A 27778-nucleotide genomic window follows, 5' to 3' on the forward strand; every position below is an offset into this window, starting at 1 on the left:
GAAATATTATTACAATTTAAAAGAAACATTCAAAAATAGCTTCATTATTCCAAACTTTTGACCAGTAGTGTATCTCTTACTCTTAAACTAACTGTGTAAACAGCACCCATTGACCCTCATCTGTTAGGATAGCTTGAACAAACACAGACGGTATGATGAAAGAGCGTGTGTTTCTGCTAATTACTCATTTTGTTTTATATTTCCAGCCAACCTTTTATTTCTTCCCACAGATTTACCAGTTCTTCTTCACTCAACATGGTTAATTTGCTTCAATCACTTCTTGCTCACTGGCTTTGTTTTGTGTTCACGTTAATTTCTTGTCTTCCTTCCCTTTTATTCCCACCCACCTCCATCAGCGTGAGTTTTCCCCTGTAAGAGGGGGCACTGGAATGCTCTCTTCTGGACCCCCATCCCCAGACCCGTCAGCTCGTCGCTCACCGTATAGCCGGGCGAGTCAGGATTCCCCCGACTTCCTGTCGGGGCTATTGCCCAAAGCCCTCTCGCCAACACCCTACACCCCTCTGGAACGTTCTGGGCTAATGTCGGCCTCACCTGCTGCGTCACCGGTAACCGTGTCTGCGCTGAGTCATTATTCATCATCCACGGTCGGGCTGGAGGAGCTGCAGATCTGCGGCATGGACTCCTCCCCCACGGCCACGGCCACCCCTTCCCCCACTCTCAGCCACGCCTCCAATGCCCCTGACGAGCTTCCTACCGCCCCGTCAGCTGCCACAGGCACTAACGTAACTATCACGCTCGACTGGCGCACCTCACCTCAGTCTGCTGTCACGTTTGTTTGAATCTGCCCATGTTTGTATGTCCTCACTAGTCTTTCAGCGCTATTGTATGGCTAACTTTGACATGCTTTATGTGTCAGCTTACAGCAGGTGGCTGTCTTGGTTTTCACTCTGTTCTATGTATTCAGTTTTTCATTGTGTGCTATGTATGTTGTTTCCCATTTAAACTCAACATGCATGCGTCATGTGACATGTTTTAAACTGAAACAGAATGTAAAAACTGTAGGATGGATTTTATCCATTGAGAATTTAAAAGTGGGGGTCCATGGTAGAATGGAGCCAGACATAAATGCGAGTTTGTGGTTGATAAAGAAATGTGTTATTAATATGAACAAAAACCTATTACTGTTGTACTATTTATTATTTGATATAAATGCACATTACCTATAAAAAGCTTGGAGTCAAGAATATTTTTGTTGTTTTTTAAAAGAAGATTCTTATATTCTAATTTGCATTTATTTAATGTGAAATATTACAATATCAAATATTACATTTGTATTAAAGATTACAAACCTTTTTCTTTGGAGTAATGTGCACTGATTAATTGTCCAGGAATGTGTATTAAAAAAGGAGAAATTTAAATGTCATGTTAACTTTAAGGTTCCTATGATGACCTCTGATTCTCCATGTGACCTTTCATGACGTTTGTTTGATTAACAAAACAGACTCGAACATCAATGGATTATGATTGTATAATGGAGCTATATTCCAGTGTTGTTAACACTCTTTCTTACATAAATTGTCCTGCACTTATTATCTACTAAAGGTTATTTTATATGTATGTTTGTTGTCATGTGGTCTAACAGTTTTTCAATTACTTCTATATTTGTCGTCCATAATTTCTCTCATGTTACTACAGAAGCACCAACATCTGATCACAACCTTTGTCTTTTTTGTAACAGCATTTTCCCCATTAATGACATCTCTCAGATACATTTGTTATACATTTGTCTTTTGATGTGTACTCTAATGTCTTGCATTTCTCATTTTTCTAATTACTTATTGTCTCATAGCATTCACCCACTCATACTTTGTTTGACTTAAATTGACTATAAATGACATTACCCACAGTTCAATTTCTTATGTTCCCCAGGGTCAGATGGCAGTGAATGGAAGATCTCAGTCTCAGAGGCCCTTCTCTCCACCTGTGTACCCCCCTCCACCCCCAACCCTCAGTCCAGGCATGGTAAAGATTCAGCAGGGTCGTTGTTCAGGTGAGCGTACCTCCGGCTAGTATCGCAGCATATTGTTGCTTATTTAGGCAAGAACCGTCCACTGCATAGGACTGCATAGGATGTCTGAAGCACATGTAAAACAAGTTTTTGTATGTGATGTAAAAAAAACATAAAAAGAGAGACTATCTGCATCAAACAAAATCTGAATTTAAAAACAGCTGTGTCTGAAATTACATAGTCTAGCAGGTACTACTTTTTGTTTGAAACTTACTTTGTGGCCATTAAAAAGTATGTTGCATATAGTATGAATATGGGTGGTATTAAGCTTGGATGTACTGCGTTTGCCATGTTGTCACTGTTATGTGACCAACCGGCAACAGTTGCATCGCTTCACTGCCATATAGTACATTAGTGCCTGCTCACTTTTTTAGTAGCATTGTTTCCAAGTATTTTTTAATTCATTTTCCCATAAGAATTTTTAAAAAGGCTTGTTAAAGTGTTAGAAGATATAAACCAAGCCAACCAGCTATGACGTGAATCACAACATTACATACTTTTATTTGATGTAAAAAAGTATAAGGTACAAGACTGTGTAGTAAACGGCTTTAGTGTGGGAAAGAACTACTATCCCATGAAGCAATGCGAATGACATAGTCAAATATAGTTTTATAGTTTTATAGTAGTAATATAGTAAATATAGTAATATAGTTTTTTTCTACAAATTCAACTGTTATTTGAGAAATAAGTTAAAGTAATGTGAATGGATGGCTTAAACAAAAGCATTTACCATCGATTAACAACCTCAGAACTCACAGTTGGTCTGTCTTTAAATGTTTATCATTTGATCAAATTATAATTAAAACACATTTTCTGTATGGATAAAATGAATGGAGTTTTTAATTTTAGAATCCAACTATTGCATTCTATACACAACTCCTCTCCCCTGGCTTCATATGATAGTAAAGTGACCATTGAATGTGTACTCTAGAATTTTTTTCCAGAACACTATGTAGTATGAAAGTAGGCATATTCAGACACAGCTAAACTTTTAAGCTTTCCTCAATTGTCTTTTTGTGCTTTTACTGATTGATTCCTAGTTTTGGCATTCTAAAATAATGGATTTGTAATGTACAGTTCTTGTTAGTGGATGCCGGTTTTGTCAGTTAACGGTGCAATCCAGTCCTCAGGATATGATGCATTTGCATCCATTAGACCAGACCAGAGCAATCAATACCTGAACAAAGGGAAACTGAGGACAGGAAAAGCTCTGACTCTTCAGAGGGGATTTGCTTAGGATGGCAAATTCATACTATTGTTGTAGAAGAAAGATGCTGACAAAAAGTTTGCTGTAGTATTTCTTAATGTCATTGCCTTTTTGTTACTTCAAACCCATAGATGTGAAGGAATAAATGTAGCTGTCTCATTTATGCTGTATCATACAAATTTCATAGTCCAGGGTGCTTAGTCAGAGTGAGAGCTTGTGCCATGTCAGTGTTCCTGCTCAATTAGATTAGATTTGACTGTGACTGTCAAGCTCACACACGCCATTTACTTTCTATTCCCAATTTCTGTCACTGTAGTGTAGTGTTTTTTTTTGGGTGGACACTGTGTGATATTTGCCATGATTTTGCCATCTGAGACACATTTTTGAGGAATATTCTAGATTTATTTTGCCGAAGGCAGTCTTCGTTCGCTTAGTGTGACATGCTCATAGACAACCAATTAATTGCCTTTACGATTAATTGCCTCCGACAAAGTCCTGACAGTAACAGATTTTGAGTCCTGCACTGTGACCGTATCTATGGAGGCAGTGTAATGAAGAGCCAATAGCAGCACAGCAATCAATGATGTGCGAGAGAGTGACAGAGAGGGAGAGGCGTTCCGTTAAAAAGGTTGATACTAGGTTGTTGCACTGTCTGCATTTGCTGTTACCCAGGATCTCACTGGGGTCATATACAATTTGACAAGAAACAACTTTCAATGACAGAAAAAATTACACAGCAGTTCTAGTGTTCTAAGCTGTATCCAAACCTCTCTCTCTCTCCCTCTCTCTCTCCCTCTCTCTCTCTCTCTCTCTCTCTCTCTCTCTCTCTCTCTCTCTCTCTCTCTCTCAGAGGGTTCAGAGACGGTGAAGAGGGAGACCATTGTCTCTGGTCAGACAGTGGTCAGTAGCTCTGTGCCCATTGCTCGTTTCTCGGAGGAAGAGAAGAAGGTGTCTGTGATAAAAGCGCCCCATTACGAAGGCATTGGACCAGTGGATGAGTCAGGCATTCCCATCGCCATCCGTACGGTGAGTGATATGCAGGCATTTTTAAGGGAACTGACAAAAATGACAATGGTAATTAATTGGTTAATTGATTCTCCTCACCTGTTCCCTCTGTTCACTTAAGCCTCGTTCAGACTGTCAGTTCAAATCTGATTTTTGTGCATATCCGATTGGAATCCGATCATATTTAGCTAAAAAAATCATGAAATGTGATTTTTACAATTCTTTTTTGAGCTACATTCATGTGTGGTTTGAAATCCTATTCAAATTGCATTTCTGTAAATCCATTTCAGTCTGACCACTCTAATCAAAATTTGCGTTGTTTATGTCACTTTCTCACGTCACGTAAAATGTAAACATATTAGACATTGTTACAGTATAGGAAACATGCTGAAAGTCACTATAAAACAATGTTGTGTTGTTGATCCAGTCAAGCAGAAAATGACATTACAATAAAGACGTTTTGAGACAGGCAGAGACGACAGCACAGAATAAAGCTGTGCATACCAGCCTCCTACTAGACAACATCTGGATTGCAAAACCCTCCACATTGCTGTTGTTGTTTTTGCCTTATGCCTACCAATGCAACATCATTGCCATAGAAACCAATGCAGATATTTCGGAAAACGATAAACAAATCAGATCTGAACAGTTGCGATACACAGTGTGGACAGTCAATAATTTATATCAGATTCCAATCAGATACACAAATAATCGGATTTGAACTGATAGGGTGAACATAGCCTTAATCTGTGTATAAATAGCACTCAGTTTTGGTTGATATTTGTCCGTTCTCGTCTATGTTATGTTGGTTGCTGTTCTCTTGAGTCTCTCTGATTCGCTTGTGCTCCTGCGTGTTTGTTGTTTTGATTACATTGTTAATAAATGTGACTTCTGCAAGTAGTTCCATAATGTCCATAATGAACTGCAGCATGTGATATGATCAGGACTCTCTTGAGGAGCGAGTCATTGAACCATTTATTGAACCAATTCATTCAAATCACTGATTCGTTCAAGAGAGAAGCAACTGTTGCTCGGAGATGCGAGTGGTTGAGTCTGTTTTGAATTTGTTTGGTACTATTTTTGTTGCCAAAGTAACTGCCAATATTTTCTAAAATGTAAGTTACTACATATTAATTGTGTTTATTTAACTGTTTATATCAATTTAGTGTTGAGTTTAGAGTTTAGAGTACACAGCACTTTCCACCATTAATCAACAGAATGTTCTTGTCACGGTTGTGGTTGGTTAGTGCAAAAACTGAGATTTACGTTATCTTTTATTATGTGTTGCAATATCACAGCACATCTGGTTAGTAACAGAACAAAAACAAACACTCATCCTCTTTTTCAAGTCGCATGAAACGGAAGTTGCAATAGTCTTTTCTTCCCCTATTGTAACATATATCCGAGTGAAACGTTTTCTTGAACAAGAAAAAATGTAGAGTGGGACCTGATTTTTTCCATCAGGTATTGATAGGATCATTGGATCATTGTTGTTTGCTGTTGCTATAATCTTATGTGAGTAGGTTGCCCCTACCATGCCAGTAAACACATCATCAGAGAAGAGAAGAGATGTTGCTGCAAGAAAGAGAAGTTATTTTGATTAAAGATTATGAAGGCACAAGAATTTCAAAGAAAGAAAGATGTGCACGGATAAATCATTTATAATAAATACTGCAATATTCCATAAAAAATAAGAATTGTCCATTTTGATTTCATGGAGAGTTTAAACAGTATGACATCTGTTGACTGTCACTGATCAACGATTAAAACAACGATTAGCTGTTAATGATCTGTTTTGAGGGCATTTTTCTTGATTTGTGTCCGAGTTGTTTTGACATTTGATCCTCTTATTGTGGTTAGAGGAATGCTTTTGAGCTCTCAGCAGTTCAGACTGTCTGTGAATGTGTGTGTTTGTGAGCAGAAGAGAACATTCCTGGCTCTTTGCTGGCAGGTTACTATGATACTCCCTGTCTGTTTCTCTCTCTGTGCTTTGGTGATTTTGTTGGTTGTCAGGTAATGACAAATGCTGTTAGCTTTTTGTGCGCTCAACCAACAAACTGACAAGGCTGCTCGTTTCTGTGTGTGTGTATGTGTGTGCTTCTGTTTAGACTGTGGACAGACCCAAGGACTGGTACAAGACCATGTTCAAACAGATTCACATGGTTCACAAAGCAGGTGTGTATGATGGAGTGAGTGGGAGGATAATAGAACATATCCTGGAGTATTCATTTAAACTGACAAACGCATACTGTATTTTTAGACTTTTTTTTGCTTTTTTTGCTTAACTGTGTAATTCTGTTTTAACAGACGATGACTATGCAGACACATATAATGCAACATATACTGTCATAAACAATGGTAAGATCTGAAATCTGAAGAGCTGATGTAAACTTCCATCTTCCATCTGCTTGCTTAAAATCTGTGAAAATGTGTAATAGTGTTATAAAAGTCTGAATCATCTGTCTGTGTTTCTGCGTTGCATATAAGAAGTGTTTTTGTTTTTGTTTTTAGGGTATTACATTTTACAATATAACTGTTTAGATGTAATTCTTTTTCTATATGCATATACAGTACATAACTACCACATTAACAAAAATGGACATTCAATTTGAGTTACAATCGTGTTAAATGTTAAAAATAGAATAAAGAGTTGGCATCTAGAAAGTGTCAAATTGCTGTATTGTTTGTCTTAAATTGTACAATAAATATATTATTAAACAATAAATATATTATTTTATAATATTATATATTTAGTTTTTTTAAACCTAAAAAGCTATTTTGTGATATTTGCTGATATTTCTTTAAAATAAACCCCTTTTATTTTTATTTTTAATAATTTCTCATATAACATACACTACCTTTTAAAAGTTTGAGGTCAGAAAGATTTGTGTTTTTGAAAGAAATTGTCACTTTTATTCAGCCAAGAATGCATTGATCAAAATTGTCAGTAAAAACGTTCAAATGTTGCATAATATTTTTTAAATAAACAGTTCTTTCCTGAATCCTGAAATCCTGAAAAAATCCTGTTTCTTGAGCACCAAATCATAATATTAAAATGTTTTCTTCAGGATCATGTGACTGGAGACTGGAGGTAATGGCTGCTGAAAATTCAGCTTTACCATCACAGGAATAAATTACATTTTGAAATATATTAAAATATAAAACAGGTATTTTGAATTGTAGTCATATTTCACAATACTACTGTTTTTACTGTATTTTTGATCATGTAACTTGTGTTGGCATAAGAGACTTCTTTTAAAAACATAAAAAAATCTGCCCCCAAACTTTTGAATAGTAGTGTACGTTCATATATTTTATGTTTTGCTCTAATGTAGCCACTATACATTTGTTATATTGATCTATCATATTACTGTGATATTCGTGCCTCTTTCTTAGACAACTACCCTCCTGTCCATGCACACCCACCCCCTCGAACACACACGTACCGGCCTCTCTCTAGAAATGCCTCAGACACGCCGGACGGTGCCACCCAGCGGGAGCTCTCACAGTCACCTGTGCCCCCGCCACCCCCTCCCATGCCCTCACTCCTTCAGCTCCGCTCGCGGGACATGGACAGAGAGAGAGAGTTTTCACACGACCCGTAAGACACCCAAACTCATGCAATGAGCTCCGTTTCAAAGGTGCCTGACCACTCTGATTGGTTCTTATTGTCATTGTTATCTGCAGAAATGAGTGGGGTCCTCCAGATCGTAAAGTGGACACGCGTAAATACCGGGCGGAACCACGGAGCATCTTTGAGTATGAGCCTGGAAAATCCTCCATCCTCGAGCAAGAAAGGCCTGTGAGTGATCATAGAGTGATTGTTGTTCATTCATTTAATTTAAACTGGCTTAAAAATCCCCATAACATGGTCTAAAGGAAATTCTGTTCTTGGATTCTCCTTCATTTTAGAGTAATTCAGTGCTGTTCCAGTCTATTTAATCACAAAATCAAATATACAGGGTCAGTCTCCTACACGGATTAGGCCTTGTCCTGGATTAAATTGCTCTGTCAGCAGAGACTTGCCGTTTGAAAATCTTTTTTAGTCTGCGTAAAGCCAAATTTGTGTCACAGAAACTGTAGAAGATTCATATTTTGTCATTATTTACTCACCATGTCATTCTAGACCTGTATGACTTTCTTTTTTCTGTGGAACACAAACACGCACATTCAAATATGACATTTAAAGATGCGTCCCACCAGGTTTTTATGTGGATGTTCACAATAACGGAATAACGGAAAAAATGGTCTGTTCCTCAAAGTTATCATAACCTCAGACTGAAATATAGTGCACACATCATATGGACCACTTTTATGATACTTTTATAGTGCTTTTGTTGTCAATTTTTTTGTTAAGTGTGTAAAATTAACATCCTAAACATTTTTCTACAACATGTTGTTTGAAATAAATTAAATTAATATTTAGATTTAAGTATAATTTAGTGAACTAATCATTTGGGACAATTTAGTTTTCAGGTAACTTTTCCTTTAATTTCTGTATGTTGATTTTTTTATATATATAATTTTACAATTTTATAAAAGTTAATTTTTTAATCCGATTTTTTTTTTAGATTTCAAATTGTATTTCCTATTATATTAAAATTACATTTTAAAATATATATAAAAAAATATATATATATATATATTTTTATATATATATATATATATATATATATATATAAATGCAGCCTTGGTGAGCATGAAAGACTTCTTTTAAAAACATAATGAAAAATAAATCACAAAGCAAAAATTGAGGAAAATCTCAATTTCATTGGTTTTTTCATTGTTTGTGCTTGAATTCACCTTTATAAAGTTGTCGCTCACAGGCCTGACTGTTTAGTAGCCTACAATGTCGAACTGCAGTTTTCCAGCCAGATGATTGGACATGTGTTAAGGCTGGGTTTTCATGGATTATTTGACCAGATATTGGACCATCAGCAATGAGTTTGCTTATCAAGAGCAATGTGGTGCTGTAGCAAGCTTTCTTTTCCTTTGTGTATTTAGTTCATGTAGTAGGTAAAATATTGGTAAAGGTTTGCAATAAAAACAATCATTTGGAGCTATAGTGCTGTGGTTAACATTAAGTCATGATATTCATGCGAACGATGCAGCTTTGAATTTTGCCAGCAATACAGCATGTCCTAATCCCATTCTTCCCTTAATAATGTCTCTTTCTTTCTACTGTATTTGTGTAAAAGAAAAAACAAAGGCACAAACAAAATGGCTCAGTTGAGGATTTTCCCCTATGCTTCCTTTGAGAGCAGTTGAACTTTTATTTTGCATTGCAGATGTAAAGAGCTGGAAGGGTGTCAGACAAAGCGGCGCAGTTGTAGCCACCGGCTCGGTTCACAGGGAACAATGGGATAGAAATGTCAGGAGGTTGAATCACAGCACTGCCCTCAGCACAAATGCTGTGGATGTGGCAGTGGGAGATGTCCCAGGTGGCAAAACGAGTGGGCAGCTTTCTCAGCATGTTCTGACATAGCTCGAGGATGAGAGAAAAAGACTTTAGAGAGAGAGAAGAGAGGAAAAAGCATGATGTCTCCCCCTTCTGGACAGAACTGAGAGGCACAATTCCAACCGATAATGAAAAGTCTGTCATCATTTACTCACCCTAATGTCGTTCCAAATGACTTACTTTCTTTTGTGGAATGTTGACAACTAAACTAAACATGACAACTTTGGTTCCCATTGACTTCCGTTGTTTTTTTGTCCATACAGTGGAAGTCGATGGGAACCAAAACTGTTTGGTTATCAACATTCATCAAAATATTTTATTTTGTGTTGCACAGAGGAAAGTAAGTCACACAGGTTTGGAATGACATGAGGGTGAGTAAATGATGACAGAATTTTCTTTTTTGTGGTGGACTATACCTTTACGCCCTAAGTATTGTTATGATTTGATGTTGCATATTTTGTGTGTGAAAGAAAATGTGTTGATGACCCACAGCATCATCCTCTTCTGTTCTTTACCCACCATGCCTTGCAGCATATTTTGGTCCTAACGCTGATTGCATCTCTCTTTTCCTCTCATTGTTTTCCTCTCTGTTTACCTCTATTCTTCCACGTTGCTTCTTGCTCCAGACGTTTGATTTAAACCCAGATGACATAGATTTAGAGAACGAGCCTTGGTTTAAATTCTTTTCCGAGTTGGAGTTTGGACGGCCGGTAAGTTGAATGAGGGTACGGCAGGTTGGCATGCTGTAGGCTTTAATCCGGCACAAATGCTGTTGTGTCATGACAAGCGTCTGTGTGTATGTGTATGTGTGTGTGTGTGTGTGTGTGTGTGTGTTGTAGTTAAAGTTCTGACTTGTGGCTTTAAAAACACTTATTTGACCAAGGAATCTGTGTTTGCACACTGAAAACAGTAAAATGGCATTTAACATCACCACAATAACAATTAGCATGCTAGAGGCAGCAGGTCAGACATCATATGTCTGATGTTAAACCACAAGGCCAGTGTCCCAAGACAAGTAAATTATCACGCTCGGTTCTCAAAACACTCACCGAAAGAGCAACATTGTCTGTACTTGAGCTCTATTTATTGGGTACAGTGTTGTTTTAAGAGGAATTTGATTCGTTTTTAATCACTTTTAACTTTTAGTGTGAAACACTGTGTTTTTGCTTTGGCTCTGTTTGCTGAATCACACACCTGCTCTTATTATACAGCTTACAGCTCTTATAGCTGCAGAACCTGTGCAGAAAACACTCTTGACATGTCTAACTCTTTTTATGTGAAAGATGAACAGATGGTGGATAATACAGTGGCCCTAAAAAGGATTTGGACACTTAATCCACTTATAAACTTTGCACTTTTCAAGCTGAACAATATCACATCAAGAAGTTCTAAATGCTAAAAAAATACATAAACTGTACAAAATTGTAAAAAGTATTCAGACACTCAAAACCTGGCGTTCTGTAATATACTTGAGCATGCACTATACTACTAGGATGTAACCAAATTAACTTTTTTTTAAAGTATAATGGTAGTGCACATCCACTAGTTGCAAATGCCATTGCAAAAATAATGTATTTAGGTATTATCATTATTATATTTTATCTAATGCAATGAAATGCATAAACATTAGCTCAAGTGTACATATATTTTGGAGGCCACTGTATGTTCATAAATGAGATATGCGCAGTTCCTCCAGCTTCTAGAACACACTTTCTGGCTTGTTTACTGGTTGAGTTTGCTGCCACCATGTGTAAACAAGCAAAATATGTGTGAAGCCTTTTGTAGTTTCATCGTTGCGTGTATTATATGTACACACAATTGTCAGTGTGTGTAAGGTACTGTAGTTGAAGCATGCTTGGGCACTGTAGTCGATTTTCGAAAGAAAAACACTAATATTCACCCTTTGTTTGTTTACGTGTTTTGTGTGATCTCTGTTTCTCCATGTCCTAACGTTCTCACTCTCTCCACATGTGTCTTTTTCCCATGATGCACCTGCTTCTCCACCTCATCTTCACCTCTTCACCTATGTGCTGTTCGTTCGTTTGGGTGGCGGGGTATTCAGCCTCCTAAAAAGAGGTTGGATTATAATCCTGACTACTCAACACATGCTGTGGCACAGGTAAATCTACACTCCTGTCCATCCATCCATCCATCCATCCTTCCTTTGCTTGTTTCTTTGCTCGTCCTACAGTTTGCTGTTCTGCTTTTCGCTTTGTCATCTATTAGCTATATCTTCAACGTTCTCATTTCCTTTCACTTTTCCTCCTGCCCCATCATTTATTTTCCAGATGGCAAATGAAAATCAGTTTGACCCACATATGTGAATTCTTATGTAAACTATACAAATAAAACAAATGTAAAATTAAATGTGAAATAATTAGTTAACATGATAAAGGTCACTTTAATTGAGGCATTCTCAGATGAAAACACTACTGAAAATTTGTAAAAAAAATATGCAGAAAATGTAACACTCACATATGCATTTTGTGGTTTAAAATGCTTTTTCATAACTTTTTTTTATTAGAATTTTATTTGAAGGTTGACTTCCTCTTCCCCCAGTTTTAAGTTTTTAGTCTTAAAGTGATAGTTCACCCAAAAAGAAGAATGTTTGGAAAAATGTTGGTAACCAAACAGTTTTGGTGATGATTGACTGCCATTGTATGAACAATAGTTCTTAAAGTATCTTAATTTATATTCCACAGAAGAAAGTAAATCACAGGTTTAGACCAACATGAGGGTGAGTAAATTATTTGGGTGAACTATCCCTATAATTTCTTTGGAAATTTGCAGGGTCTTCTTAGAATTTCCTCTGATGAATGAATGTGTTCATGTGCATGAGAGAATGTTTGTGTTGTAAGGTTTTTCTTTCTTTTTTTTCTTTCTTTTTTTCTTTCAAAATATGTTGTTTGAGAAGAGTAACATGCTCACAAGTAATACTGAAATGCACAATGTGCCTTTGGTTTGGCTTTTTATTTATTTTCCTATCTGGCTTTGGATCAGCATTGGTGTATTAAAAAAGCTGTTATTAATTGCTTTCCTTTCTTTTCTCTGATCCAAGTCGCATGGATACGCCAGAATGAACAGCAGAGACTGCTGTATTGTGCTCAGATTTGTTGTAATTCACCCCAGGCTGTGTCAAAGGAAAGGAGGCGTGGCGATCTTGGATAACATAATAGACTGGGCTTCTTGTGACCTTGTGCCACGTGCAGCCTCTCTGGATCTGTACTGCTTTGTTTGCTGGCTTTTGTTGGGCTCTGGTTTCTGTGGGGCCCTGTCCCCTTTTTTATTCTTACAGGAGGTCACAGTTCATTTTCACAGTCCTTCAAGGTGGGATAGAGAGATGTGGAACCCTTGTCAGTCTTCGTTTTCTTTGCGCATGCGGGGGGAAGGTTGTGAGCGAGGCACAGGACGGGTGCGTTACACTTCTTTGTTCCCATGGATCTCACTCTTCCCTTTTATTGTCTGCTCTCTTTCAGTCATCCCTCTATCTCTCACCTTCCGAACAGCCTGATGGGCCTTCAAGGTAAGCTCTCCTTTCATTCATATATCTTATTTTCTCACTCAGGTTCTTTCATTTCGTAGAGAGATGCTTATTGGATATCCATTGGAGGACAGAAACTGAGCATCCTCTGGCTAATTTTATTTGTTCATCATGTTTTAAAAGCTCTGCCACTCTTTATTTGAGTCACTTAGTGTGTACAGTATATATGAATGCGACATACAATAATGGTGTGTGCATTGGAGTATTAAGCATTCTTTATACCTCCTACTGCTCTCTGATCATAACACATGCTGTCGTTCATATGGCATCTATGTACATATATATACTCTATGTACATGATATGAGAACCCTTTTTTAGAACTGTTTAATGCATAGAAAACCCTGTAATCAGACTGTCATCGTCAATATTTGTACTAGAGTATGTTGTCCACTTGCTGACTAATTCTGGGTGGTGTTTAAATTTTTCAAAATAGCATAAACAGTTTATTCGTTTGGTTTATGCAGAATCATTAAAATTACAGTTATTCCCTTAATTATGAATTTTTTAGGCATAAGAATAAATTATTTCTCTGTAATCTTGTTTACATATATAATATGTAACAAGTTTAGTGTAATTTTTGATCTTTGAATTTCAGTTCTGCAAGTGACTACAGGAAAAGGCGAAAGTCAGAACCATCTGTCACTCAAGCCAACACAGGAAGTGAGCAGAATGCCAGTCAAGTATCTTCCCGCCCTCTGGATTCCCATAAAGCACAGACATTGAAGAAGCCCACCATACGTTCCTCCCCCTCCTCACCATCCAGAGCCAAAGGTAATTTCCGACACATGCGAATAGAAGGTGTTAGACTGATCGAATCTTGTTGATCATGCATCAATGCCTTAAGCCCAAAGTATACTTCTGCCGTCTACGTTCTGCGACGGTCCGCGCACTGTCTGTGTGACGTAATTATCATCATCAGGAGGGTCTGCGGATGTCTGCGCACACCGTCCTAATTTGTGTGACCGTGCGGACAGTGCGTGTACAACAGCACATATGCAAGTGACTTGAGCACTTGAAAACAAAGTCCACTAGATGTGCGCACGCGCCATTGTGTCTTTCCACACACACGGTCAAAGGAGTCTACTTTGAAAGGCTCGTGCTCTCAACTGTGCACGAGACAGAGCGGAACGCTGAAAATGAATTATACCCGGGCCTTCATGGGATATTAAATTATTGCAACATTTTTTTCAGCAAAATAACTGTTTGATGGATTTGTTCCATTACAATTTCTTGGTTGAATAATTTATAAACAAATTCCTAATGTATTTTTTGTTTGATTTATGTAAAAAAATTCGAAAATACTCCTTTCTCTTGTTCTGTCATTAGATGGTCACTTTTGTGGTTAGATAGACCTAGTCTGTAAAATGTTGGAATCTTTGTAGAAGATCATAATTACATGAGACTGCATGTTGTCCTCTTTCTCATATAACTATACTGACACTTTCTCACTTATACCTGTTTTCTCTCGCTTTATCAATCTCTGTCTGCTGAACTAACTAACCAGCTTTCCTGTCTCCTCTTTGTCATGCTGCATTGGATGTTATTTTAATTCACAGCTGGAGACGCTAGTGAGTCACTCTCCTCCTGTATGAGCTCTCCAGGTATGGAGAATCCTTCCTCTCATCTCTCCTCAGACTCCCTCACTATCTCCACACCAACCTGGCGTGGCTCCAAGCGTTCCATCTGCTTCAAGAACGGTTGGCAGACAGGCCAACATGAAGCTGCAGAGACTTGGAGTAGCGTTGATGATGAATCTGCCATGACACCTACATCACCACGGCTCAAATCACGCAGCTGTGATGACTTGTTGTCTGATGGACATGGTGCTAGTAGTGACGGGAGAGCATCCACTTCTGTGACTACCACTCGCTCGGAAAGTGCTGGTTCGTTGCTCGATGAAGACGCTCCACAGAAGCCTCAAGTAAAAAGTCTTACCTCATCTCCCAGGGGGCGCCGACATCACCGGCGTAAGATGGCACATGATGCTCCAGGTTTCCTTCAGCTCTACAAGAAGATGCACCACATAGACCGTGAGCAACTGTTGCCGTCAGAGGTGATTCGGTCTGTACGTGCACGAATCCTGGAGTTGGAACGACTACAGCAACAACAGAGGCACAACCTCCATGGATGGGCACCTTTTGGTCATGAGGTGCCACAACACATGGTCCCAAACCGTATATCGGAATATGAACAGCTGATCCAGAAATCAAAGTCCATGCCAGACCTTGGTGATGAAAATGCCCCTTCGGGCACCACCACACCAGGGTCCTCGAGGGCCAGCAGCTGTCCAAAAAGACGCTTTTCTGTTGAATCACTTTTGGAGGAGGAAGATCCTCCAGTAAGGTCTCGAAGTCCCCCTGAGGGACAGCCAAGACTGGGACCAGAAAGCAATAGCCTGGTGCCAATTCATGGGACGAACCAGAGGCAGCATCAAGACTACTCTGACAGTGAACAGGACGCCTGTGCCTCCGAAATGAGCGACATCCACATAGAAGGGTCTTCACTTTGTAGTGAGAGCGACCTGGATCATTGCTCGCTCACCTCATCGGAGAGCTTCTACAGTTCTGGGCAACATCACCATCATGGACACCATCACCATGGACACCATCACCACCGCCACCATCACATGCACCAGAGTGTGGGTCAGAGTCAAGGTTACCAACACCGCCACCTCATCAGCTCCTGTAAGGGTCGTTGTCCGGCATCCTATACACGTTTCACCACCATGCTAAAACATGAGCGACAACAAGAAAGGGCTCGGCAGGAATCCCACCCTGCTGTTACATCTCCACAAGCCCAACAGTCACCCAGTGAGTCAGGCCTTTCCAAACTGGCCTTCCTGGTCAGCCCTGTGCCTTTCCGCCGGAAACGAGGCTCCCCGCCGACCCAACGACGACATTGCAGAAGCGGACGGCCGAAATCCAAAACTGCGATTTATGAGGCTTTAGATGCTGCTTTGCAGGACATTTATGACCACATAAGAGCGGAAAAGGGGCAAGGACCAGCAAGGATGCCAGATGATAGCATATTACGGCGGTTATTGGAAGAGTTGCTACCAGACGTGCCCAAGCGTAGCTCCTCCTTGCGGGCTCAAAGAGGGTCCGGCTCCCCCTCCTTGCCCCACGTCCACCAGCCTTACCATGGAGCCCACCAATGTGCCTCCTACCAGCAGCAACACCATGCAGACGCCTCCAACAACAACCAGCATAATGTTAATGCTAATGTGCACTGCTACTCAGGTGCAGCTAGTTCTCTATCTTTATCTTTTTTTATCCTTCCGTATCATTATTGCAGAATCCTCACGTCATTACTATACCTCAGATGTTACCAACCAAAAACATGCAAACGCTTTCACTTCTTTTCTACATAATCAGCATGCTTCTTCAGCATGGCACCTAGTGTCTGACGTGAATGTTTTAGGTAACTCGGTTGCCAGTGGTTTATTTTTAGGAGGAGGGACATTTCTCATTCTAAAACAAATTTGATTAGACAATAGTCAATATTTTGTACTTGTTTAGTACATTTGCTAACAGTTAGCTTTAATGCTAACACAAAAACTCCAATTATGAATGCATGGAGAATTTAACAGTGTTGTTTCTCTTTAAGCCTGTCTCATCCCTGCAGTTCATACTGTTTATGTGCAATAATACAAGTGGAAAAGAAGTATTAGCAGTTCATGGTGCAATTCATGTCTGGCTAGTATATGCATGGTGTGTTTACTGAGCTTAATTTTATGATTTGATTTTGTGCCCTTGCCCGTCATTGTTTTGTTTTTATTTTTATTTGCTGATGTATGGAATACTCTTGTTAAGCCGCTTTTTTGTTTCCAATTTTATGCACTTTCTATGTTAAGTTTTTATGTCATATTGTGCTGTTCCAGATCATCCCTTACTTTTTGTTTGACCCCAAATGTGAAATAAATATTTGTACATTTTTTAATTGTCTCATTTTCCTTTTGACAGCACTAGAATGCATGTGGTGCCACCATGGACACTACACAAGTGTGTTTTCTTTCTGTTGACCTTTTCTCTGTGCTTCCACAGATCAGGGCTCTGATACAGGACGTCTCACACCACAAAGCAGAAGACCCACTCCAGAAAGAGAGGTAGAAATGTTGCCATCTCTCATATCTATTTTTACATGAACTAGTTTTTATTTAATTAGAACCATGATTTGAAACCTGCAGGGAAAACATAATTGATTAAAGAGTAAATGTATGGTGATGGGAACCAATCAAAGCAAATCCTGAATCCTTATTGTGCTATGCCATAAATCCCATGATCTTGTAACCTTTATTTTGGATAAGGTCTCAGAAAATATGGTTTAGGCGTGCATATGTTGGATAGCTGATGGTCTTTTTGCTTGCCTCGTAGGTCTCCTCTAAGCAGATGACCTATCTTATATTGTCTTCTCTCCTCCATCAGAAACAGTCTGCCAGGGCTATTTATGATTTTAAAGCTCAGTCTGCCAAGTGAGTATATATATAAAACTCTGAGACTATAAGCATCTCACTGAATTTGAATCTGCAAAATTGACTGTGCCAGCTTTTTTGTGAAAATTCATTTAATTTTACTCCCACCATTCAAAACTTGTTCTTTCTTTTGTTTTGCATTTTGTTATGTGGCATTGCTCTCTGGCTTCTGCATACTAAAGTCAAATTGGTCTCTGCATCGCAACTGAGCTCTGAGCTGTCAGTCATTGCATGAAAGTGTCAGCTTGCATGAAAATCCATGCTAATAAAACCATTAGAGCATTTCAAGGCCCATGAATTTCAGCCTGACATTTGCATATCACCAAAATACATTGTTTAACAAAAAAGATAAGTACTACGCAGCTTGCAAATAACAGAGTTTTTATATATATATATAATTTGACTAAATATGTATGTCCTATGCACCTGCCTGTGATCACCCAGGGGTATTTGTCATTGTGCACCACAGAAAGGTTTTTGTTATTTGTTGTATCAGTAAGTAGAGATTTAACTGACTGATACAGAAGGTAGATTCAGTGTCAAATATGTATAAATAAATAGGTATAAACATATTATCCTTACTATGTAAGTAATGCATATTTTGCCTGCACATGTGTGTGCATTTACAGGGAACTTTCCTTTAAGAAAGGTGATGCAGTCAACATCATCAGACAGATCGACAGTAACTGGTATGAGGGGGAAAACAGAGGTCGGATTGGGATTTTCCCCATCTCTTATGTTGAGGTCAGTGTCTGTATAACCTATTGAGTTAAACTAAACCCTGACACACACTTAATCATATTCTCTCTTGCTTTCTATCTTTTATTCTCTCCTTCAGAAGGTGGCATCTCCAGAGCGGAGGCAGCCTGTCAGGCCTCCTCCTCCAGCTCAGGTTCGAGATATGGGAGAGGCCATAGCACGATACAACTTCAATGCTGACACTAACGTAGAGCTTTCTCTTAGAAAGGCAAGTGTAAACACCTATAACACACCCTACCATCTCTCAAGCTCTAAAATATGCACTTACTAACTCACCCTAGCCTTAATTTTAAGCATGCATTTTTGCTGTTGTAGGGGGAGCGAGTGATCCTCCTAAGGAAGGTGGATCAGAATTGGTACGAGGGAAAGATTCCTGGCTCAAACAAACAGGGCATTTTCCCTATGTCCTATGTCGATGTGATCAAGGGCTCTCCTTCCAAGAGCCCCAGTCACCAAGGAGACACACACACACATAGGGCACAGAAGGTAAGTCCTGGACCAGTTTTGGACCATCACACCCACAAAGTCTGTCCTTATTTAAACCAATAAGTTCATAAACCAGTCTTTCTGATTTCTTTCTTCCTTGCTCAAGCACGATACAGACTCCCATTTCCTGTGGCTTGATTCTGTCACTAGGACACACCTTCAATCTGTCACTAGCGAATGGCTGTCCCTCACATTGGGTGTGTCCACCTCTTCCTGTGGCAGTCCTGTGCCACCCACCCCTCCTCCCTTACCCAGCCACCTACAATACATAGGCCTCCAATCCCCTGCTCCACTTGTGCAAAGGTTGACCCCACCACAAAACCTTTCCTCCCCTTTTTTCAGCCATGGACCAATCCCTTCAGAGTCCTCAAATGTTTCCCATGAACTTCTCTACAGAGATAAACCAACAGACATAGATGTAAAAGAAACTTTCAGTTTACCCATGAAATGGATCACAGACTATAATCAACAGCTGTTAAGAACTAAACGAAAGGAGCATGATGGCAAAAAGCTCTTAGAAGATATGTATGTAAAGGAGCACAGCTTGAAACAAAACTATGACCCATCTAGGCCAATAAGCGAACCTGATCCATATGGTGAGCTTATGTCGACGTTTCTAAAAAATCAACTCCATAATGAACTTAAATGCAGATTGGCCAATCGATCGAAAAACATAGCTATTCAAGATGTATTACCTGACAGGCCAATGTCCATCAGTTCAAGTCACAAATCAGAAAATAAACTTGATCAACATCATGATATCTTTGAGAAAAAGGCTGAGGAGCTGCTGTCAGTCATTTTGAATGAGAAAACAGATTTTTACAGTCCAGTAGCTGCGCTAAAATGGGAGGAGCTTCCGGAATTGTACATACAGGAAGAGGATGATGAAACAATCAGCAGATCAGCCTTGGAGGCTGTTTCAAAAAAAGAGGTGCAACATGCTGTGTGACAGAAGCATGATAGTCTGGTTGTGTGTCGAGTGTAAAAAAACACTTAAACCTTAAGTTCAATGGTATTTTTTTGTCAATTCTGAAAAAAAATCTTATTATTTGCATGTTCTTTGACTAAATTAAAGGGGCCATATCCAACATGTTTGTAAAAAAAAAAAATAATTACCCGAAGTCTTTATGTATAGTGTTTTTCAGTGTTTCTTAGATTGGTTTTGCATCTGAACCTTAATAGCCTCTTCACACCAAGAACCACAACTATAAAGATAACTATAACGTTAACTAGCATCCACACACCCTCAGACGATAACTTTCTGTTATATTATAAGTGTGCGCTGTAGTTATTGTTGTCTGCCACTTTAAATGCTCTAACATTTTAAAGTGAAGTGGATTCTGATTGGCAGTCAAATTTTTTATTGTTTATCAGTTAAAAAAACACATTCTGAAAGTGATTCCAATGTTATCGTTCACATGAGCCATTAGTTGTGGTGTGGACTTCCCTTTTCTCATAGAATTAGAATGATTATAGTTCTTGTTATAGGTATTTAGCATTTATGGGTTGTGGCTTTTCTGTCAGAATCCGTTGGAAAAAAGATTTATGAAGATATGCCCAGTTTCCTGAGTGGTATCATCAGATTCACCAATCCTGCGTTATCCTTATTACTTTGCCATAACTGGACGTGCTAAACTTCTGGATACTGAATAGGTGTAGATAAGTAAACATTGAAGGTTACATGGCAATATTTCTGAATAGAAATGTATAGTCTACTTTAATTATATTTCAAGGAATGTCCCGTTTTCCATGATATGGCCCCTTTAAATAGTCTTTGTCACACTAGTTTTGTGTGAAATTTTGACAGTCAGGCTTACAGTTGTAAAAAGTAGTTCACTTCAGTAGTTTCAGCTTTGTCCTTCTCTTTGCCAGGCTGACTCCTCCATCACTCCATCTCTCCCCTTCTCCTCCTCCCCCACCCCTAATTCCTCCCTTACTCTGTCCTCCACTAGCTTTTCTCCTCCACACATTGACTCATCTGCCTCTGCTGTTCACTGTTATCCACCATCTTCTTTCAAACCTTATCAATGTTCTATTTCTTCACCTCTTCCTTTGGTGCCCTATTCCACCTCTATCCTCCAAACCTCAGTTGTTTCTTCCCCTTCGGACTCTCCTCTCCCTCCCTCTCTCTCCACTCCTCCTTCTCCTCCGCTGTCTCCTCCAAACTCCCCAATCCCTCTTCCTCCTCCCCCTTCAGCGACTCTCAATATTTCTCCTTCTTCGGCTTCTTCTTTACCTTCTAATTATCAACACATTTCACCTCCTTCTCTTCCTCCCTCATTTCCGCAACCCCTTCTTTCTTCTGTTGTTCCTCAGCTATCCTCTCCTACTTCCACTTCCATTTTCTCAAATATCTCTTCCTCCCACTCTCCTTCTCCTCCATCCTCTCCTCATTTCTCGCCAATCCCGCCATCTCCTCCTTCATCTCCTATTCCTTCTTTCCATCCACCTCTTTATTCCTCCTGCCAGCCTCTTCTGCCAACTATTCCAGCCTCGCCACCCTCCACTCCTTCTCCTCCTCCATCTTCTTCAGACCACATCCCATCTCCTGAAATTCCACCTTCTCCTCCCAGTTCTCCTACACTCCTTTCCTCACATCCTCCCTCCTCTGTACCTGTAGTCTCCACTCAGCCCTCACCATCCATCCCCCCATCCTCTACATCTATTTCTCCTCTCTCCCCACGTTCACAGCCTCGGTCTCCTAAGATTAAGGTAAAAAGAATGTACAAAACAGTGGTTTCAGGGGTGACGTGTGGTGCATGCACGTGTGTTTTTTTGACATTAAGCAAACATTAATAGTCATTTAATTTGTGGATATGAACCCCGAACCTTCAGAAAAAAAACATGTTTTTGTAAAAAAAAAACAGGCTATGTAAATATGTGAGCAATAGAAACATATTAATTTAATACAAATGACAAGACTTCATGATAGTCTTTTCTTCCCTATTGTGGTATAAGTGAAATGGCTTCTCAAAAAAAATAAAAATTTAGGACGGAACTTGATTTTGTCCATCAGAAACTGATTGGATCGTTGTTGTTCTCTCTTGTTGTGATCTCATGTGAGTGACAGGTTGTCCAGCCCATCAGAGAAGAGATGTTGTGAGAGGGAGGGGAAGTTATTTTGATTTAAAATTACGAGGGCACGGGAATTAAATTTAATAAAGATGTACACGGATAAATCATTTATAATAAATACCGCAATATTCCATAAAAAAAAATAAGAATTGTCAATTTTGATTTCATGTTGACTTTAAGGGTTAGAAGTAATGTCTTAAAGGGCTAGTTCACCCCCAAATTACAAATTTTGTCATTATGTATACACACTCATATTGTTCCAAACCTGCAATAGAAATATCACAAGCTGCTCTTGCCACACAGTTCATTGTGACCAGGGCCAAGCAAGAACATATGGACCACTTTTGTGCCTTTATGGTGTTTTCTGTAGTTATTTAAAATAAATCACTATATCGGTTATCAACAGTTTTTAGAGACTTATTTTTTTAGTGGATTTTTTTTGTTTTTGTATTGACCGATATTGGATATTTAATTGTGCATGCCCCTATTTTTACATTTATATTACAAATTAAACAAATTCATTTAATCTTATGTTAAATTAATTAAAGGTCCCCTATTATGCAAAATTCACTTTTGCATGCTGTTTGGACATAAATGTGTGTTGGCAGTGTGTGTACACAACCAGCCAATAGTGATAAAAATCCACTCACTCCTTTTTTATTAATCCCCATAAATCATCAGCAGTGTCTCCCAACGACCTGTTTTCAGAATGCTGTTTTAGTGACGTCACTAAGCACAGGCCCCGCCCACGAGTGTTGACAGACACTGCCGTTTCAACATAGACCCGCCCTGATCGAGTTCACAGCTGCTGCACTGACGAGAATGTCTCCCAAGCGTTATAGGTGTTGTGTGGCTGGATGTATTAGTCCACATAGCACTCTCTATTTACTCCCGAAATCTGATGCAGCCACTGAAGACGAGGTGGAATTATTTTGTTTTTAAAGAAAATGCTCCCTCAACTCTACCGAAATTCGTTTATGTAGCCTACTTGCGCACTTCTTATAACTTACTGTGTTTACTCAGCTCTTACGGTGATTTTCTTAAGTAAAACTGACGTTTCATCTTTTGTGTGATGTACAATAAACTTTATTAAACTCATCAGTATATGTTTGATCATCATTCGGACCTGGTCCGAAACAGCAGACTTGTAGGCTATTAATAAATAATGGATACATACAAGCAGATACAAATACGTTATAATAACCGTAATTAAACTACTAAACTATACCTGTTCCATCTCTATACAGCACTCTGACTCTGTAGGCATTATTGTCCGACTCGAAATGAACACCGTTACTGAGAGTTTCTGATATTATCATCATTCCGTGAGATGAAATTGTCCTGAGAGACTGAGCGCGAGCTCATGAAGCTCCGGCCCCTGTGCCGTCCAGCAACAGCTTATTTGCATTTAAAGGGAACACACTAAACATGCTGTAAAAAATGATCTGTTGGGTATTTTGAGCTAAAACTTCACATACACCATAGACAGTATAAGAAGTGGACAGAGCCATCTCATTGGATCTCAATTGAGACAAGTGAAGCCCATTTTTAGCGATTTCTTAGCACTTCCTTTCCTGACGCGCAGACTCAAACCAAGCAAAGCGTTACACGGACCACGTGAGCAACCCGTCTGTCTTCTAGTAGCTGTGCCAAGAGAAATCTGAATCATTCCCTTCCGAATCTTGCAGAGACGGAGAGTGTGAGTAGGAGCTGTCCATGAGCTAGGAGCAGGAGCAACTTTTGCTAGGTATTCTGATTAATTATTTTGTCATTTTGCCTCCACGTCCCCCTGATTGCCCGCGAGCTTCTCCTCCCGTCCATACGGTAATCTCTCTACTGTGCGACAGAGAGTTGCGTGGTTATGACGCAATCGTTAGCCTACTTTTACAAAAACTGCTTCTACGGGGCCATAACATAAGCTACAAGGTAATGGAGCATTTTATACATTGTCGTGTTTCTTTAGAAATAAATAATGGACAAATGGAGTCTTCAAACGCCTCAGATGTAAAGTTATTCGCTGTCAAAGTGACGCCAAAATGAATGGGAGTCAATGGGATGCTAACAACAGGTGAAGTTCTGCTACAAGATGGTGGCACGCGGCCGGCTTCAACTTCCGGTCGACTTCCTTCCCGCTTGACATACACACTCTGGGGACATCAGAGACTTATTTTACATCTTGTGAAAAGGGGCATAATACGGGACCTTTAATAAAATCTCAAAATGAATATCCATTGCAATGCCTAAATTGTCTTAGTGCTTCTTTTTAATTTAAACAAAATAGTATATAATTTTAATATCAGCATTTTATCAATAATCAGCCATAACGTGAAAATAATGTCAGCCAGATTTTTAATATACCTGTCCTTATTTTTAGCTTAACAGCCAGTAGTTACCAAGACCTGTTTTTTTTTTTTTTTTTTTTTTTTGCAAGAGCTGCATAAAAATTCTTAAAAAAATATATATATATAATAACATGTTCTACATCAGAAAATAACAAATGGGTTTTTATTGACATGGGGTCCAATACATTCTTTCTCCATTTTTTGTTCACTGGAAATTTGTTTTCAATAGTTTTGTTGGTTGAATGATCGACAAACTAAATATTCCTCATTCCGTTATTTTAAATACGGTGTCTAAGGTCAATAGTGCAAGTGAGACAGGTGTGTTTTTGCATGTCTGTGTCTCTTACTTGCCCAAAGTTGGACTGTACTTATCAAATCCCTAATAATTCAAGATTTTGGAATCACTACTAAAACTGAAATGGAATTAACACAGCATTATTTATAACCTCATTCATGGTCTTAATCTCAATACCAGCAATGGATTTTGTATGAGAATGCTGATCTCTTATTGGTTGCCTTGCATTTGATTCTTGCAGACAGTTTATAGGCAGGAAGTGGTGGTTGAGGGTAAACCACCACGTAGCCCCATTTCCACCAGGAGGCGCTGTTTATCTCCCTGTTTATCACCCAGTAGAGCACGAAGGGTAGGATGGAGTGTGCTGTGACACTAGCACCAGTGCAGACTGGGAAATTAAGTCCTTTCTAATCTCTTTTATAGTCCTCTGGCCGCATCATGGGTGGATTTTCTCTATGTGTGTATTGTAACAACAGGTTATGTGATGACGATGAAGACTCATAGAATGACATCATGTGCCTGGATTTGGCATGATATTCTGACGCGTTAAAGTGTTACATGCACACTATAGTGACCCTTTCCACTTTTTTTCTCTGTCTCTCAGAAAATGATGCAGGATTCCCAGAATGCAGGCGGTGACCCGTAAGTACCGTTTTTGACACTGTCTGTGTTGTTTTGTTTAATCACCGTCCAACCGTAAACAGCACATTTTAAAAACGTTATTTTAATGTTGCTCAAGCTTCCAAGCTGTCTACAACTATGTGCCTCGTAATGAGGATGAGCTGGAGCTGAAGGAGGGAGACGTTGTTGATGTCATAGAGAAATGTGACGATGGCTGGTTTGTGGGTATGTCTTTTATAAAGCTACAGCACCTCTGCAAATGGTATATCATTTTCATTAATAAGACTTGCTTGAATGCTTTTCTGTTGAACTTTATATTCATAAAAGAATCCCGGAAAAAAAAAATTATCAAGGTTTTCACAAAAAATATTAAGCCACACAACTGTTTTCAGCTTTGCTATCACAGGAATGAATACTTTTAAAATATATTCAAATAGTTATTTTAAATTGTAATAATATTTCACAATATTACTGTTTTCAAATAAATGCAACCTTGGTGAGCATATAAGAGTTCTTTTTAAAAAAAAAAACATCTTATTGACACCAAACTTGATATACTAAAGGGTTTTACTTGAATTTGACTTTTTGAAATTTAAGTCCTGGAAAACCCTTGAAAACAGCCATTTTTATGAAGAAGTACTTGAAAAGTGCTTGAGTTATTGAAAGACAATATATGGGAATTTTTTTTATTTTTATTTTATTGATAAAACAATCTTTTCACACAAAATTAACGTTGCAGCCCGTCTTATATAGATATAGAGGCATTTCGCCTGGCCATGAGCATGATATTGCTCATTTAAATATCCAAGTACAGCTTTTATTCTTCAAGTCAATCATATATTCATGGGAGAAAAAAATCAGTCCTTGAAAAAAAAAAAAAAGTAGTGATTGAAAAGTCCTCGAAAGTCCTGGAATTAGATTTTACAGTATCTGTACGAACCCTGTTATTTCAGAGCTAGTGTTATTACTAAATAAATAAACAAATTAATTATTTGAGTTGAAGTTATTTTATTTTAACTGCACCGCTAGGTATGTAAGAAATCAATTACTTTGGCCAGTTGTCAGTTAGTTACACAATCATTATACAAAAATATTTGACCAAATAATGTGATTGACCAATCAGAATCAAGAATTCCAGAGTAAATGTAATTATGAAAACAAGTTTAATGACATGTTTTGACTATATATAATCATGTTGGTTAATGAAAGTTCATGAAAGTTATTTTATTGTATTGCTAATAGTCGTCTTTTTTCTGTGTCTTTGTTTTCAGGTACCTCTCGTAGAACCAGGTTATTCGGAACGTTCCCAGGAAACTATGTTAAAACGCTTTAACAAAGAGGAAACAATGGCACAAATACAGCCACTCCAGTGCCTACTGTGTAGGGCCAATGAGGCACCTCACCTTTGAGAAAGTGTGTGCGTGTGTGTCTTTATGTGCGAGTGTGTTCACAAACACAACATTTTTAGCTCTGCCATTTCTGCACAGACAAACCACTGAAATTAATTTCACTTTGAGCATTTCTTTTTTGTGCCATCACACAATCTCCTCACTGTTCCTTTATCTGCTATTTTGCTATTTTGACATTTTGTTATTTTCCAGGACGTGGTAAAGTTAGTACGGTGAGGATTCAGGTAGCATGGTATTGAGTGAGGTCAGTAGAACAGTATAAATGGTACTGAGGAGAAACCTCAGGCATCAGTGTTAAACTGAGTGTGTGTGTGTGTGTATATCTGTGTGTAGTGTAATAAACAGTGCACGGTTTATAGCAATATAGAGACCACTGGTTATAGATGAGATGAGGATGTATAGTTTCATTAAAATTAGTTACAGGTGATGTCATGGACAATTATAAAATTGTTCATTCCCCTTGTGTGGCCAAAATAAGGAAGTGATAGAAACAGATGTGTTTTTAACCATTAATTGTATAGTTAACTATGGGGTGAATTCACTTTTTCCAAGTCTTCTCAATGGCAAAAAATGTCCCAATCATCCTGAATTCACCCCTACTTTTGCCATACAGAATTACAAAATAACTCTCATGGAGAAATGTTGCTATTGTTTAAGTGGCAATCATTCATATAGGATAATGTTTGTATAATTATCAGTGCATTGTGGGTATTTGTATAAGTTGTCTTTAAAAAGAAAGTGCATTGACATTCTGGAAAGGAAATATGCTTTTATGGAATTTGGTAACAAATATTTGAGTAATGAACATGTTTTCTAATGTTTACTTGAGAATTTTTTGAATGGACTGAGTTTTAGAATAGTAAACCAGGTGTTAGTGAACCACCTGACTTTCATACAGTAAAAAACAAACATGTAAATCAAGATTAAATCATTGCTGGTTTTAGTAATGAATGGCAACAATGTTACAATAACAAGTTAGTAGAGCCTGTTATGATGTTAAATTTGTTTTCCAATTTTTTCATTTTTTTTTTTCATTTGTTAACCTGAATTAACTAATTTATCTAAAAGGTAATTTCTCA

General features: G+C 38.5%; 1 protein-coding gene across 7 annotated transcripts in view; it reads left to right on the forward strand.

Moving 5' to 3' along the window:
• The window catches only part of sorbs2a (sorbin and SH3 domain containing 2a), a 72622-nt gene that overhangs the window by 44098 nt on the left and 746 nt on the right, over nt 1-27778 (forward strand). For 3 of the 7 annotated variants that reach the window (XM_084104485.1, XM_084104484.1, XM_084104489.1), the window contains 19 exons: nt 1891-2011; nt 4087-4262; nt 6350-6416; nt 6549-6599; nt 7638-7842; nt 7929-8043; nt 10326-10409; nt 11762-11818; nt 13176-13222; nt 13837-14012; nt 14798-16480; nt 17285-17346; nt 17615-17712; nt 18342-18456; nt 18551-18679; nt 18787-18957; nt 25274-25311; nt 25409-25515; nt 26562-27778. The exon at nt 26562-27778 is cut by the window's right edge and continues 746 nt beyond it. In XM_084104485.1, the coding sequence (XP_083960611.1) occupies nt 1891-2011; nt 4087-4262; nt 6350-6416; nt 6549-6599; nt 7638-7842; nt 7929-8043; nt 10326-10409; nt 11762-11818; nt 13176-13222; nt 13837-14012; nt 14798-16480; nt 17285-17346; nt 17615-17712; nt 18342-18456; nt 18551-18679; nt 18787-18957; nt 25274-25311; nt 25409-25515; nt 26562-26623 (3564 nt within the window). In that variant the 3' untranslated portion in view covers nt 26624-27778. Of the gene's footprint in view, nt 1-356; nt 744-1890; nt 2012-4086; nt 4263-6349; nt 6417-6548; nt 6600-7637; nt 7843-7928; nt 8044-10325; nt 10410-11761; nt 11819-13175; nt 13223-13836; nt 14013-14797; nt 16481-17284; nt 17347-17614; nt 17713-18341; nt 18457-18550; nt 18680-18786; nt 18958-25273; nt 25312-25408; nt 25516-26561 lie in introns of all 7 variants that reach the window. The other 4 variants (XM_084104488.1, XM_084104487.1, XM_084104483.1 and 1 more) reach the window with 3 other exon arrangements.

This window comes from Abramis brama, assembly GCF_963993115.1.
Source record: "Abramis brama genome assembly, chromosome: 2".
Classification (NCBI taxonomy): domain Eukaryota; kingdom Metazoa; phylum Chordata; class Actinopteri; order Cypriniformes; family Leuciscidae; genus Abramis; species Abramis brama.